This window comes from Artemia sp. Qi Xiang Cuo, chromosome 5 (genome assembly GCF_049724085.1).
Source record: "Artemia sp. Qi Xiang Cuo chromosome 5, ASM4972408v1, whole genome shotgun sequence".
In the NCBI taxonomy this organism is placed as follows: domain Eukaryota; kingdom Metazoa; phylum Arthropoda; class Branchiopoda; order Anostraca; family Artemiidae; genus Artemia; species Artemia sp. Qi Xiang Cuo.
The window spans coordinates 29,977,668-29,994,418 of NC_142798.1; the positions used below are offsets into that span (position 1 = coordinate 29,977,668).

The 16,751-nt window shown below is 39.2% G+C and overlaps 1 protein-coding gene across 1 annotated transcript in view; it reads left to right on the top strand.

Moving 5' to 3' along the window:
- LOC148952021 (endonuclease/exonuclease/phosphatase family domain-containing protein 1-like) overlaps window positions 1-16,751 on the top strand; it is an 80,540-nt gene that overhangs the window by 41,503 nt on the left and 22,286 nt on the right. Inside the window, exons 6-7 of the mRNA XM_089089481.1 lie at window positions 3,083-3,256; window positions 6,053-6,200. Of these exons, the coding sequence (XP_088945607.1) occupies window positions 3,083-3,256; window positions 6,053-6,200 (322 nt within the window). The remainder of the gene's footprint in view (window positions 1-3,082; window positions 3,257-6,052; window positions 6,201-16,751) is intronic.

The window sequence follows — 16,751 nt, forward strand, 5'->3', positions numbered from 1 at the left end:
TCTTTTACCTGGTTTGGCTAGTGTGCGTACATTTAGCGTTCCGAGTGAGAGATATGTTTTTGGGGTTAGGATAGGTGAAGTCGTCTCCGACTGGAGAGTCGTCAAGTCGAATAAATGATCGTCGGCTGCCCCGGACATGGTAACAAAATCTTATGCACCATCATCATCAACAATATCATTCTCGCAATTTGCAGCTCTGGGTCTCATACCGTCGGTTACCCCGGACGCGGTATTGCGAATTCTTACTTTTTATTCGCCATTTTCACCATTAATATATAAGAGAAGGAGTATAATGGCTAATTTGTCGGGGCAGTGGTAAGCCACTCCTCTCTACCCTTAGCAGAGACCATTGTTCATAGAGCTGGATCATCTGCCCTTCACAGTTGTCCCTCTAGAAAGGCATCCTCCCGTTCGGTGGGGTGCGATGCCGAGCAATTTTTCTCATTGCTGGGGGAAGGTGTGTAACTGCCGGACATGTCCACACGCCGGTCGACCCTTCATGGTGTACATTAGAGGGCCTTCCTCCTCCTCCGCCTGTATTTCTGACCCCCAGGCGAGGGTGCCCTAGTTTAAATTATGGATCCCCAGGGACTGGGCCCCCCTTGGTCCGTGCCTCCTATTCCTGGGTGGTATCCTACATATCTGTAGGGCGTTCCCCTATCCGCCACCTGGGGATGCGCTGAGTGGTCTGGGGGTAGCCCCTACTCAGAAGGGGACTCAGTAGGTACTCAGAAAAGAAATTATGTTGTATCCAAATCTGAAGTTAAATATGTTATTGTTTGTCTGAGCCTTATAACTGATCTTTTCACTTTTTTAACATTAATTTTGTTTATTTTGCAAGAATTCTTCTTTTTGAATTCACTTTTAAACCATCTATCATTTCTACGTTCTCAATTTTCTCTTTTTTTCAGAAATTTAGTTCGGCTTAATTTTTCCTTTTTTTTTGTATTTTTAGTCTTTTTTAAAGAGATTACGATGTTTATCTTAATACGGGTTTGAAGGATAAACAATAGAAAAAAAATCATTTCCTTTTTCTTTATAGAAGTTTAAGGGAGCGAATTTTTTCTTCATTTGGTATTTGAAATTTAACAATCCTCGCGATTCTAAACAAAAAACAAAAAAATTGAAATGCAAGTGATTAGTACGATAACATAAGAAGTGACATTGGAGTACTTAGTATGATAACGGAGAGAAAATGTAAGAGAGAGAGGGAAAAGGGTAGAATACCGTATTTCTTTTCTAGAGTTAAGTGCTAAAATTTCAAAATATTTTTTTTTTACATCTAAATACGCTAATTTTCCCTAGAAATTGCTCTTCGTATGAAATTCATGGTTGGGGCTAAAGCTTTTGTTTTATGTAATTTTAGGCTGAAAGTAAAAGTAAATAATCACTGATCATTAATGACAATTGAGTTCTGGATCACAACGATGGTAATGTATGGTCTTTTGGACATGTTAGTGTGGCAGAATAGATCTTTTAACGTTAAAAAATTATAAGGCTCAGCAGATACCACTGGCGCTTATTCTGGCACTTATAACCCCTGGCACTGGCAGTTAGCCAAAAATAATGTAATTCGGTGTAATGATTATTGTAAATCGTTACTTATTTATACAATTCAGTTTAGTAGTTTATATAATAACTTAATTATGTATTGAAATTTGATTTTATTTCTCTCATTGCAAAACTTCGATGTCATTCAGCATTGCAAAACCTCGTGTTTTTTTTTCCTGAAGAAACGTCTAGAAGCTCCGTGTGTCGTATAGAGTCCAAAGAATGCTTTTTAAGGTATAGGGAATGCGTCAGAAAAGCGTTGTGTCATGCTTTATGGGGTTAAATGGGTTTCGAGTTTAATGATTTTGTAGTTAGATGGATGAATTCACGACTTATTTATATGGAATTCGGGTCTTCCCATAAAAATTATGAATCATGCAGTATTGCATTTTACCTAAGCGTTACTAGTTCTTATTTGTAAACCAAAGTTGTGTACAATTTTATTTATATTGTTTTGTGCTGCATATTTGAAGGTGCTGTGCGTGCCATTGGTGCTCAAGATGCCACTAGTATTTCACCCGTATTAATTACCAGGCCTTGTACATTTACTAAACTTTTGCTTCAAGGAGTCAACATATGGCTTAAATGGGATAACCCATCAGGGAGGTGGCCCCTGATTGATCGACGAAAACAAAATACAAAGAAAAAAAAAGAAATAATTAAGAAATCAAACGACGGCCAGTTGAAGAAAAAATAACAAAAACGGATGTTTCGGCAGATTTTTCTACTAAGCCATCCTCAGCGCTAAAAAATGAAGGTATAAAAGGTACGTATATAAAACAAAAATAATATTTTGAAGTAAACTGTGCCGAAACAGAGAAAGCAAGGAACGAATTCAGATATATATGTTGTGCCGAGCATAGCTTGTTTTGACTACTCTTTCCTAGGGCTTCGCACTCCAGCTACTTACAATTAGCTGTGTGTCTACGTATTTTTGTCATCACCTTGACAAAGAGTGGTATAAGTAGAGAAAGTTCATGAAAAGGAGGTGAGCGACTGTACATGTAAAAAACTGTTATTTATTTTCTGCTTAAGTACCTCAGTATGTTGCCATGGGCTTATGTTTTACTTAACAGTTAGCTGAGTTTTTGGCCTGTGGATCGCAACCCATTTTTAGTCACAGTTGCACTATTTTTGCAAACTTTTTAATCAACAGACTGTAAAACTAAGTTTCCCTGGGTTAGTCACCCATCGAAAGGATTCAGATCATTCTATTTATTTATCAATTTTTTTTTGGCTGAGTTATCTTGTAATCCTTTTTATTTCTCTCTCTCTCTCTCTCTCTCTCTCTCTCTCTCTCTCTCTCTCTCTCTCTCTCTCTAGATTATTGCTTAAACTTAACTTATGTCTTCCGCCTTCTTTATAGGCCAAGACGCCCTTATGGGGATAGATATCTTGTATTTAATGTATATTTAATAGGTGTTACCTAATAAAAAAAAATCAGATCTTTGAAACGGACTTTTTCTTTAAATCTTTAAAATAGCCTTGTTGTAATTTACAATGGAATTTAAACCAGTTGTTTTTATTTAAGCTCTGTTGTGAATTAAACAAAAGAAGACGAAGCCATAATAGTGCCGTTTGGGATTACTTGTATAGCTCAACCAGCCTTGCTATCATTTATCTTAATGGATGTGCTGTCCTAGAAGATATTATTCCATCAAATGGTCATCCAGCTTGCCTGAAGGTTCAACTAGTCAAATTCAAAGTTAGTTTTCAATTAGTTTATTTAAACTGTAATATATTTGCCATTTTGTAACTTTTTTTTACTGCCCCATGTCCACGTGTTAAACAAGCGGTAATCTTTGTAGACAGTATTAGGAGTATGTGATGAACATCAAGTCATTTTAAATACAAAAATAAGGATAAATATCCTTCAGAGCCATTGCTGACGCATAGGGCGTCGAATTGAAGTTTCAGTGTCTGGTCTTTTGTTACAGTGTCCAGCCTTGTCGCAGCGGGGGTCGATCCCTGGGCCCCGTATTGCCATGCCCAGCATCCTGCTGCCACGTCCTGCATGTCCTGCTGCATCCTGCATGTCCAGTCACAATAGCTTAAAATAGATTTACTACACCGGTTGTTTTGTTCGCAACAGCAAGAAATTTCCCTCAGTAATGTATTAGTTTGTTTAAAACGAGTATGAGTGGCAAAGGTACATTCAAAGTACGTTTGTTACAGGAAAACTGTAGGGTGGCTTTTCGGTTTTGCTGTGATAAGGTGTCTGTGAGTATGTCTCAGTAGTTCACCAGCAAAGTACTTGCTTAGGAGACGGTGGGTTTGAGTTTTAGCGACGGTGTAGTTTTTATTCCACATTGTTGTTTCAAACCATAGACTCGTATTTAGCAAGAATATTGTCTTTCTATTCCGGTGATTTGGTATTGAAATAACTACGTATTATATCCATAAATGAACAAATCTAAATATATGGAAATTTGTAATTTGGGCGTGAGCAGTTGTGTTGGCCTCAGGCGGGTTGGTGCTGCAGTGATTTGTTGGTAGTAGTAGTAGCTCTTTTGATTATTCTATCAAATGACATACATTATGTGATTAGCTTTATCCTAAAAAAATTATGCATTCCAGGGAAAAATTGGCAAGAAAAAATCCATGCAAGTGAGAAAAATGTGAAAATTGTTTCATGTAGCTAAATCATTAAATTCCATTCATGTGTGTAGTCTTAAGTCCCGGAGGCAGGGAAAGCTGAAGCATAAAATTATATTTGATAGTTTCGAAGCTAGAGGTATTGAAATATTTTTTGTCCAATCATGGCCGGTCTCTCCTACCTTCTGTAAAGAAAACAAGCCTCTGCAAGTAAAACTATTTTGCAACTGAATAATTGCGCCTTACTTTCTAACTTATTTTATAAAAACCTTGCAAGATATTCCTATTCGTTTTGGGCACGAGGGTATGGTTTATATACTCACAAAATAGATAGATGGCGTTGAACTTACTTTTTGTCTCTTTACCTTTTTGCTGTTAGTTTTTAGTTGATGCTAAAAATTATATCATTTGTGTTTGTTTGATGACTGTCATATCAATAGGTGAAAAATTGTGAATAATAAAGCAAAAATAATATTATTAAAAGAGAAACTCAAGGGCCATGGGATAAATCCGTCTAACTTTGTAACTCATTTTGAAAATTATGTGAAATATTAAGGTGCCTGGGCAATTAAGGTGCCTGGGCAATTAAGGTGCCTGGGCAATTAAGGTGCCAGCTATAATGGATCTTCAAACAATAAATACTCCATGTCCAACTTACATTTTCAGTCTTTGCCTATATGTGTTGTTAGCTTTACCTGACGCTAAAAATTGTGTGGTTTGTGATTTTTTTATGACGATAATGCTGAATGACGTCAGAGATGCTGTAACAACTAATATAGAATAATGTAGATTAAAAAATAGCGTAGAATAAAGAAAAAATGTAGCTGAAAAAGAAATGCCAGGCTCACTGAACTTGTTTTTCGTACTTCTGTCCCATTTTTGAAAATTATGTTCGGTATACCCATTTGTTTGGGGTATGAGGTCTTGTTTAACGTCTCAAAACAAATAGATGGTGTTGAAATTTACTATCAAATAAACTTTCTGAATCTGTTCCTTATGACTATTATTTATTAGTTGACCCTAAAAATTGTGTCATTTGTGTTTGTTTGAACCTAGATTGATGACATTGATGTTGAGTGAAAGTCTTAGCAGAACTGTCTTAGCAACTGATATAAAATAATATGCATCAAGTAATGATACCGAGAATGAACAAAGAAACAATACTATACTTAGTAAAGTTAGAAAACAATTCTTACTGCATAATATGCAGAATAATTGTACCTACCACAATTGGCATACAGACCCGTGCAAATATAAAGCCCAAATTTCTTTTAAAATATTATATTTTTATCTTATTTTGGTATATTTCATTAGGATTGAGCGTCAGAGAAACATATTAGAAAAATATTAGATAGGCGCTTTATCATACAAGTACCAAGTAGTTTATTGATATAGATTTTCCTTTCGTACCTTCTACACAGTATACAGAAAATACTCAATCTACCACCTTCCGTCAGTGCACACGAGTGTTTGTACAAAAATCGATGTCATCAATGACGTGCGCCCGGAGGAGGGAGTATGGGCTTCAGCCGTCGGCGAACTGACTTTCTTGGCAGAAAAACTTATCTTGAATATTGTATTCGAAACAGGGAGGCTTTTGAGGGATTTATTTGGCTGTTTCATACCCTCTCCTGATTAAAAAAATCGTCAATTTCCCATTTTACATAGTTTGTTTTATTGTGTGCAATCATGGGCAACTAAACTTAAGATAGTGTAAGTTTTATTGGAGAGACTGTCGTAGGGGATCGAGCATGCCTCATACCCATAGTAACCTTCCTTTCTATCCTTCAATTTAAATGCTTTTCAATAAATTAGATAATTCACTCATGTTCAATAACTACTATTAGCTAGTTCTTTTGTTGATAATTGATATCTTACCTTGGGTTAGCAAAATTTTCTCTTTTAGGTTTTAGGTGAAACTTTAGTCCTGATAAATTGTCATTTTGAAAGTGAAGAAGTTTTAAATCTTAGTTCAAGCGATTTTGTGAATCAATTTGAAGCTTTCTGTGAGTCCGACAAAATTGTTGCTGCTGTCTCTACCACTTGTAGGGAAAGTAAGTTTGTACCATTATTTTTTGGGTGATTATAACCCTTTGTTGAAAATAGGACTTGAAGGTTACTGAAATTGTTGTAATTTACTCCCTCATGAGATTAGGATAGAATACAATACTGCCATTATATACAAGCTGAAATTGTGGGATGGACTGTCTGATTTATAACTTTGAAATGCTCAGAAATACTTTTAATAGGGGTTAGGAAGCTTATCAGGCTGGGATTGTATTTCTTTTTGTTTGCGCCAAAACTGGCCAAACCAACGACTAGATTGGCATTTTTTGAATGCATTTTTTTGGTGTTTATGGACTTTTAAGTGGGTCGGAATTTCAGGAGAATGGTGATTATTAAATGGCCAATCGATAAATAAAAGTTCAAATAGGGATAAAATCCTTTTAATAGACAGTGGTGATGATAACAGTGATAGAAATTTACAAAAATACCAGATATATCGGTCACACATGCAGTGACTGTCATCAGTAGTAAAACTGAACTAAAACAATTTAAAACAATAGTTTATATACAAAATCAAATAACATTTTTATTTTTTTTTCTGAGCGTTTATATATTTATAAACAATTTTGGTCAAATCATCCCCATAAACACGACGTAGATAATTTTGGAGACCACACTGCCTTTCCATGACGATATGGAAAGGCATGGAAAGGCAGTGTAGTCTCCGAAATTATCGATGGCCAATCGATTGTGTATGTTCCAGAACCTAAACAAAGAAGATTAGAGCCTCTACCTTGGAAACAACAGTCATAGGCAGCGCTCTAGCGCTGCCTAAGTAAAGAACATTGTGGGCACAATGTGTTTTTTTTTTTTTTTTTTTTGGTTCTCCAAACCCGGGCTCTTCGTATCGAAGGAGTTGTCGTATAAACTTCGAAAAGGGATCTTTCGATTAGAAATTGGAGTGACAAGATCCCATTGTAATAGCCAAAAGTGATTGAAGGACAACTTGCCCCCCCCCCACACCCATCATTCCCTCAAACACATTCAATCAAAATTTTGAGATATCCCATGTGTTCAGTGTAGTTGATTTAAAGATAGAAAATATTTTTTTGAGGAGGATATTCCCCCACAACCCTCAGGACAAGGGGTTTAAGTTATGCCCTGGGGGCATATACGGTTTTTATAGAAGGCGATGTAGTAGAAACTTTAAAACAGGCTCATTTGATTATAAATTCGAAGGGCTAGTGTCATTTGCATTAGTAAAATTTAGTTGGAGGGCAACTAGCCCCCCGCCACGCCCATGATTCCCCCAAACACATCCAATCCAAATTTTGAGACAACCCTTTTTTTTAGCGTAGTTGATTTCCAGATAGAAAATATGTTATGAGGAGGACACTCCCCCACAACCCTCAGGGCAAAGGTATTAAGTTATGCCCTGGGGGCATATAAGGTTTTTGTAGAAGGCGTCGACGTAAAAAACTTCAAAAAAGGTTCGTTCGATTGGAAATTCAAAGGGTTAGTACCCTTTTTAAAAGTCGAAATTGATTGGAGGGCAACTAGCCCCAAAACACCCATTATTCCCCCAAACATATCAAACCAAAATTTTGAGCTGGCCGTTTTGTTCATCGTAGTTGATTTCCAGATAGAAAATATGTTTTTGAGGAGGACACTCCCCCACAGCCCTCAGGGCAAGGGTATTAAGTTATGCCCTGGGGGCATATAAGGTTTATATTGAAGGCGTTTTCGTATAAAATTCAAAAAAGGCTCGTACGATATGTAATTCAGAGGGAGATTACTCTATTCAATAGTCAAAAGTAATTAAGAGGTAATTAGCCCCCCTCCCCACGCCCCTCCTCCCTCTGAACACATTCAATACAAATTTTGAGATAGCCATTTTGTTCAGCGTACTTGATTTACAAATAGAAGATATTTTTTCGAGGAGGACACTTACCCATAACCTCCAGGGCAAAGGTTTCAAATTATGCCCCGGGGGCATATAAGGTTTTTTTAGAAGGTTTTGTCATATATACTTCAAAAAAGTCTAATTCAATTAGAATTTCAATGAGCTAGAGCCCTTTTTAAAGTTAGAAAGTGATTGGAGGGAAAATTGCCCCCCCCCCCACGCCCATCATTCGCCCAAACACATCCAATCAAAATTTTGAGATAGCCATTTTGTTCAGCGTATTTGTTTTCCAAATAAAAAATATCTTTTTGAGGAGGACACTCCCACACAACCCTCAGGTCAATGGTTTTAAATTATGGCCTAGGGGCATATACGGTTGTTATAGAAGGCGTTATTGTAGAAACTTCAAAACAGGCTCATTCGATTGGAAATTTAAAGGGCTAGTACCCTTTTTAATAGTCAAAAGTGATTTGAGGGCAACTAGCCCCCCCCCCCACACCCATTAGTCCCCCAAACACATCCAATAAAAATTTTGAGATATCCATTTTGTTCAGCGTACTGGATTTCTACATGGTAAATATTTTTTTGAGGAGGACACTCCCCCACTACCATGAGGGCAAGGGTTTTAAGCTACGCCTTAGAGGCATATAAAGTGTTTATAGAAGGCAATGTCGTAGAAACTTCAAAACAGGCTCATTCGATTGGAAATTCAAAGGGCTAGTACCCTTTATAATAGTCGAAAGTGATTGGAGGGCAATTAGCCCCCCCCCCACGCCCTTCATTCCCTCAAACACATCCAATAAAAATTTTGAGAGAGCCATTTTGTTCAGCGTAGTTGATTTCCAGATAGAAAATATGTTTTTGAGGAGGATATTCCCCCCCAACCCTCAGGGCAAGGGTATTAAGTTATGCCCTGGGGGCATATAAGGTGTTTATAGAAGGCGTTGTTGTAGAAACTTCAAAACAGGTTCATTCGTTTGGAAATTCAAAGGGCTAGTACCCTTTTTAAAAATCAAAAGTGATTGGCAGGCAATTCGCCCCCCCCCCCCACGCCCATCATTCCCACTAACACAGCCAACTCAAATTTTGAGATAGCCATTTTTTTCAGAGTAGTTGATTTCCAGATATAAAATACCTTTTTGAGGAGGATAAACCCCCAACACCCTTAGGACAAGGGTTTTCAGTTATGCCCCAGTGACATATACGGATTTTATAGCAGGCGTTGACGTATAAACTTCAAAAAAGGCTCATTCGATTGGAAATTCAAAGGGCTAGTGCCCTTTTTAATGATCAAAAGGGATTGGAGGGCAACTACCCCCCCCCCTTCCCCCCGCGCCTATCATTTCCCCAAACACATCCAATCAAAATTTTGAGATAGCCATTTTGTTCAGCGTAGTTGTTTTTCAAATAAAAAATATGTTTTTGAGGAGGACACTCCCCCACAACCCTCAGGGCAAGGGTTTTTAGTCATGCCCTGGGGCATATAAGGTTTTTATAGAAGGCGTTGTCGTAGAAACTTCAAAAAAGACTCATTTGATTGGAAATTCAAAGGGCTAGTGCCCTTTTTAATAGTCAAAAGTGATTAAAGGGCAAATAGCCCCTCCCCCCCGCCCATCATTCCCCCAAACACATCCAATCAAAATTTTGAGATAGCCATTTTGTTCAGCGTAGTTGTTTTCCAAATACAAAATATGTTTTTGAGGAGGACACTCCCTCACAACCCTCAGGGCAAGGGTTTTAAGTTATGGCCTGGGGGCAAATAAGGTTTTATAGAAAACATTGTCGTACAAACTTCAAAACAGGTTCATTCGATTGGAAATTCAAAGGGCTAGTGCCCTTTTTAATAGTCAAAAGTGATTGGAGGGCAACTAGCCCCCCCACGCCCCTCATTCCCCCAAACACATCCAATCAAAATTTTGAGATAGCCATTTTGTTCAGCGTAGTTGTTTTACAAATAAAAAATATGTTTTTGAGGAGGACACTCCCTCACAACCCTCAGGGCAAGGGTTTTTAGTTATGCCCTGGGGTTAAATAAGGTTTTTATAGAAGGCGTTGTCGTAGAAACTTCAAAACAGGCTCATTCGATTGGAAGTTCAATGGGCTAGTGCCCTTTTTAATGGTCAAAAGTTATTGGAGGGCAACTAGCCCCCCCCCCCCCACGCCCATCATTCCCCCAATCACATCCAATCAAAATTTTGAGATAGCCATTTTGTTCAGCGTATTTGTTTTCCAAATAAAAAATATGTTTTTGAGGAGGACACTCCCTCACAACCCTCAGAGCAAGGGTTTTAAGTTATGCCCTGGGGGCAAGTAAGGTTTTTATAGTAGGCGTTGTTACAGAAACTTAAAAGAAGGCTTAGTTAAATTAAAATTCTAAGGACTAGTGCCCCTTTGAATATTCAAGAGTCATTGAAGGGAATCTGGCCCCCCACGCCCATCATTTTTCAAAGTAAATCAAATCTACATTGGGAGACTACTATGGTGTTCAGCGGACTTGTTTTTAGGATAGACAATATATTTTCGAGGAAAACGCTCCCCCACAACCCTTGGGGCAAGGGTTTTAAGTTATGCCCTGGGGGCATATAAGGTTTTTATAGAAGGCGTTGTCATAGAAACTTCAAAACAGGCTCATTCGATTGGAAAGTCAAAGGGCTAGTTCCCTTTTTAATAGTCGAAAGTGATTGGAGGGCAATTAGCCCCCCCACGCCCTTCATTCCCCCAAACACATTCAATCAAAATTTTGAGAGAGCCATTTTGGTCAGCGTAGTAGATTTCATTATTTAAAATGTGTTTTTGAGAAGGATATTCCCCCCCAACCCTCAGGCTAGCGTTATTAAGTTATGACCGGGGGGCAAAGGAGGTTTTTTATAGAAGGTTTTGTTGTGTAAACTTCAAAACCGGCTAATTCGATTGGAAACTCGAACGGCTTTTGCCCTTTTTAATAGACAACAGCGATTGGAGTGCATAAAGCCCCCCCCCCCACGCCCATCAGTTCCACAACCACGTCTCAGAAAAATTTTTAGATAATCATTTTGTCCAGCGTATCTAATTTTCAGACAAAAACTCGATTATGACGAGGATATTCCCCCCACAACCCTTAGGGCAAGGGTTTTATGTTATTCCCTGGGGGCATACAATGTTTTTATAGAAGGCGGTGTTGTAGAAACTTCAAAACAGGCTCATTCGATTGGAAATTCAAAGGGTTAGTGCCCATGCTAATAGTCAAGAGTGATTGGAGGGCAACTAGCCCCCCCCACGCCCTTCATTCCCCCAAACACATCCAATAAAAATTTTGAGATAGCCATTTTGTTCAGGGTAGTTGATTTCCAGATAGAAAATATGTTTTTGAGCAGGATATTCCCCCCCCCAACCCTCAGGGCAAGGTTTTTAAGTTATGCCCCGGGGGCTTATAAGATTTATACAAAAGGCGTTGTCGTAGAAACTTCAAGACAGGCTCATTCGATTGGAAATTAAAAGGGCTAGTGCCCTTTTAATGGTCAAAAGTGATTGGAGGGTAAATAGCCCCCCCCCACGCCCATCATTTCCCCAAACACATCCAATCAAAATTTTGAGATAGCCATTTTGTTCAGCGTAGTTGTTTTCCAAATAGAAAATATGTTTTTGAGGAGGACACTCCCTCACAACCCTCAGGGCAAGGGTTTTAAGTTATGCCCTGGGGGCATATAAGGTTTTTATAGAAGGCGTTGTCGTTGAAACTTCAAAACAGGCTCATTCGACTGGAAATTCAAAGGGCTAGGGCCCTTTTTAATGGTCAAAAGTGATTGGAGGGCAATTCGCCCCCCCCCCATGCCCCGCATTTCCCCCAACACATCCAATGAAAATTTTTAGATAGCCATTTTGTTCTGCGTATTTGTTTTGCAAATAAAAAATATGTTTTTGAGGAGGATACTCCCTCACAACCTTCAGAGCAAGGGTTTTAAGTTATGCCCTAGGGGCATATAAGCTTTTTATAGTAGGCGTTGTCGTATAAACTTCAAAAATGGATCATTCAATTGGAAATTCAAAGTACTAGTACCCTTTTTAATTGTCGAAAGTCATTGGATGGCACCTAGCCCCCCCCCACACCCATTATTCCCCCAAACATATCCAATCTACATGTTGAGATGGCTATTCTATGCAGCGTACTTGATTTTCAGATAGAAAATATGTTTTTGAGGAGGATATTCCTCCCCAGCCATCAGAGCATTAGTATTAGGTAATGTCGTGGGGGCTAATAAAGTTTTTATTGAAGACTGTGTTGTGGAAACTTACAAACAGGCTCATTCGATTGGAAATTCAGAGGACTAGTACCCTTTTCAATAGTCAAAGGTGATTGGAGGGCAACTAGCCCCACGCCCATCATTCCCCAAAACACATCCAATCAAAATTTTGAGATAGCCATTTTGTTCAGCGTAGTTGATTTCTAGATAGAAAATATGTTTTTGAGGAGGATACTCCCCACAACCCTCAGGGCAAGGGTATTAAGTTATGCCCTGGGGGCATATACGGTTTTTATAGAAGGCGTTGTCGTAGAAACTTCAAAACAGGCTCATTTGGTTGGAAATTCAAAGGGCTAGAGCCCTTTTTTATTGTCATAAGTGTTTGGAGGGCAACTACCCCCCCCCATGCCCTTTAGTGCCCCAAACACACCCAATCAAAATTTTGAGATAGCCATTTTGTTCAGTAGAGGTGATTTCCACATAGAAAATATGTTTTTGAGGAGGATATTCCCCCCCAACCCTTAGGGCAAGGTTTTTAAGTTATGCGCTGGGGGCATATAAGGTTTTCATAGAAGGCATTGTCTTAGAAACTTCAAAACAGGTTCATTCGATTGGAAATTCAAAGGGCGAGTACCCTTTTTAATAGTCGAAAGTGATTGGAGGGCAATTAGCCCCCCCCCACGCCCTTCATTCCCTCAAACACATCCAATAAAAATTTTGAGATAGCCATTTTATTCAGCCTAGTTGATTTCAAGATAGAAAATATGTTTATGAGGTGAACACTCCCCCACAACCCTCGGGGCAATGGTTTTAATTTATTCCCTGTGGGCAAATGAGGTTTTTATAGAAGGCGGTGTCGTAGAAACTTCAAAAAAGGCTCATTCGATTGGAAATTCGAAGGGCTAGTGTCCTTTTTAATAGTCGAAAGTGATTGGAGGGAAAATAGCCCCCCCACGCCCATCATTCTCCCAAACACATCCAATCAAAATTTTGAGATAACCATTTTGTTCAGCGTAGTTGTTTTTCAAATAAAAAATATGTTTTTGAGGAGGACACTCCCTCACAACCCTCAGGGCAAGGGTTTTTAGTCATGGCCTGGGGGCAAATAAGGTTTTTATAGAAGGCGTTATCGTAGAAACTTCAAAACAGGCTCATTCGATTGGAAATTCAAAGGGTTAGTACCCTTTTTAATAGTCGAAAGTGATTAGAGAGCAAATCGCCCCCCCCCCATGCCCCTCATTCCCCCCAACACAACCCATGAACAGTTTGAGATAGCCATTTTGTTCTGCGGATTTGTTTTCCAAATAAAAAATATGTTTTTGAGGAGGACACTCCCTCACAACCCTCAGGGCAAGGGTTTTAAGTTATGCCCTAGGGGCAAATAAGGTTTTTATAGAAGGCGTTGTCGTAGAAACTTCAAAACAGGCTCATTCGATTGGAAATTCAAAGGGTTAGTGCCCCTTTTAATAGTCAAAAGTGATTGGAGTGCAACTAGCCCCCCCCACACCCATTATTCCCCCAAACACAACCAATAAAAATTTTGAGATAACCATTTTGTTCAGCGTAGTTGATTTCCAGATAGAAAATATGTTTTTGATGAGGATATTCCTCCACAACCCTCAGGGTATGGGTTTTTAATTATGCCCTGGGGGCATATAAGATTTTTATTGAAGACGTTGTTGTAAAAACTTAAAAACAGGCTCAATCGATTTAAAATTAGGAGGACTAGTACCCTTTTCAATAGTCAAAGGTGAACGGAGGGCAACTACCCACACCCATCATTCCCCAAAACACATCCACTCAAAATTTTGAGATAGCCATTTTTTTCATCGTAGTTGATTTCCAGATAGAGAATATGTTTTTGAGGAGGACACTCCCCCACAACCCTCAGGGTAAGGGTATTAAGTTATGCACTGGGGTCATATAGGGTTTTTATAGAAAGCGTTGTAGTAGAAACTTCAAAACAGTCTCATTCAATTAGAAATACAATGCGTCAGTACCCTTTTTAATAGTCGAAAGTGATGGGAGAGAACCTCGCCCCCCCCCCTCCCACGCCCATCCTTTCCCCAAACACGTCCAACAAAAATTTCGAGATACCAATTTTCTTCCGCGTCTTTTATTTTCAGATAGAAAATATGTTTATGAGGAAAGAAGTTTCTTACAGTCTTTAGGGCAAGAAATATCAGCTATGCCCTGGGTACCAATCAGGTTTTTGTAGAAGGCGTTTCTCTAGAAACTACTACACAGTCTCATTCGCCTTGAAATTCAATGGACTATTGCTCTTTTTAATAGTCGAAAGTGATCTATGGGCAACCATCCCCCCTCCCACGCCCATTATTCCCCCAAACACAACCAATCAAAATTTTGAGATAGCCATTTTGTTCAGCGTAGTTGATTTCCAGATAGAAAATATGTTTTTGAGGAGGAAACTCCCCCACAACCATCAGGGCAAGGGTTTTAAGTTATGCCCTGGGGGCATATAAGGTTTTTATAGAAGGCGTTGTCGTAGAAACTTCAAAACAGGCTCATTCGATTGGAAATTTAAAGGGCTAGTACCCTTTTTAATAGTCGAAAGTGATCGGAGGGCAATTAGCCCCCCCCCCACGCCCGTCATTCCCACAAACACATCCAATAAAAATTTTGAGATTGCCATTTTGTTGGGCGTAGTTGATTTCCAGATAGAAAATATATTTTTTAGGAGGAAACTCCCCCACATCCCTCATGGCAAGGGTTTTAAGTTATACCCTGGGGGTATATAAGGTTTTTAAGAAGGCGTTGTCGTAGAAACTTCAATAAAAGCTCATCCGACTGGAAATTCAAAGGGCTAGTGCCCTTTTTAATCGTCAAAAGTGATTGGAGGGCAACTAGCCCCCCCCCCTCACACACCCATCCTTCCTCTACGCACCTTCCATAGAAACTTTTGAAGGTATTATATGTTCATGGTAGCTAATTGGCAAATAGAAAACAACTTTTTGAAGAGTAAACTCCCCCAAAACCCTCAGGGTATGTTGTCACAGTTGTGATCTGGGGGCAGATTAGATCTTTACTTAAGTTTTTGTTATACAAACTTGAAAAAGGGCTCATTCGATATGAAATTCAAAGGACTAGTACCCTTTTTAATAGTCGAAAGTGATTTAAAAGTGATTTAAAAGGGCACTAGCGCCCCATACCCGGGTACTTCGTATCGAAGGAGTTGTCGTAGAAACTTCGAAAAGGGCTCATTGGATTGAAAATTGAAATGGCTAGTGCCCTTTTTAATAGTCGAAAGTGATTGGAAGTCAACTAGCCTCCCCCCCTCACACATATCATTCTCCCAAAAACCTTCAAACAAAATTTTAAAATCTCCATTTTATTCAACAGAGCTGTTTTGAATATAGAAAATATCTGTTTGAAGAGGAAAATATCTCAAAACCATCGGGGAATGGGTTTCAAGATATACACCGGTGTCTTATAAGAACAATGTTGACAATGTACAGTTTTTTTGTTTTTTCTTTTCTTTAAAGCTGAGCACTTCATAAAGAAGGGGTTGTCATATAGACTTCAAAAGAGGCTCATTCGATTAGAAATCGAGAGTTCTAGTGCCCTTTTTAATAGTCGAAAGTGATTGGAGGGCAACTAGCCCCCCCTCCCTCACGCCAATCATTCCCCCAAACACATTCAATCGAAATTTTGAGATAGCCATTTTTTAAGCGTAGTTGATTTCCAGATAAAAAATGTGTTCTTGAGGAGGACACTCCCCCACAACCCTCAGGGCAAGGGTTTTAAGTTATGCCCTGGGGGCACATAAGGTTTTTATAGAAGACGTTGTCGTAGAAACTTCAAAACAGGCTCATTCGATTGGAAATTCAAAGGGCTAGTGCCCTTTTTAATAGTCGAGTGATTGGAGGGCAACTAGCCCCCCCCCACGCCCATCATTCCCCCCCACGCCCATCATTCCCCCAAACACATCCAATCAAAATTGTGAGATAGCCATTTTGTTCAGCGTAGTTGATTGCCAGATAGAAAATATGTTTTTGAGGAGGACACTCCCCCACAACCGTCAGGGCAAGAGTTTTAAGTTATGCTCTGAGGGCATGTAAGGTTTTTATAGAAGGCATTGTCGTAGAAAATTCAAAAAAGGCTCATTCGATTGGAAATTCAAAGGGCTAGTGCTTTTTTTAATAGTCCAAAGGGATTGGAGGGCAACTACCCCCCCCCCCCACGCCCATCTTTCCCCCAAACACATCCAATCAAAATTGTGAGATAGCCATTTTGTTCAACGTAGTTGATTTCCAGATAGAAAATAGGTTTTGAGGAGGACACTCCCCCACAACCCTCAGGGCAAGGGTTTTAAGTTATGCCCTGGGGGCATATAAGGCTTTTATACAAGGCGTTGTCGTAGAAACTTCAAAACAGATTCATTCGATTGGAAATTCAAAGGGCTAGTGCCCTTTTTAAAATTCGAAAGGGATTGGAGGGCAACTAGCCCCACGCCC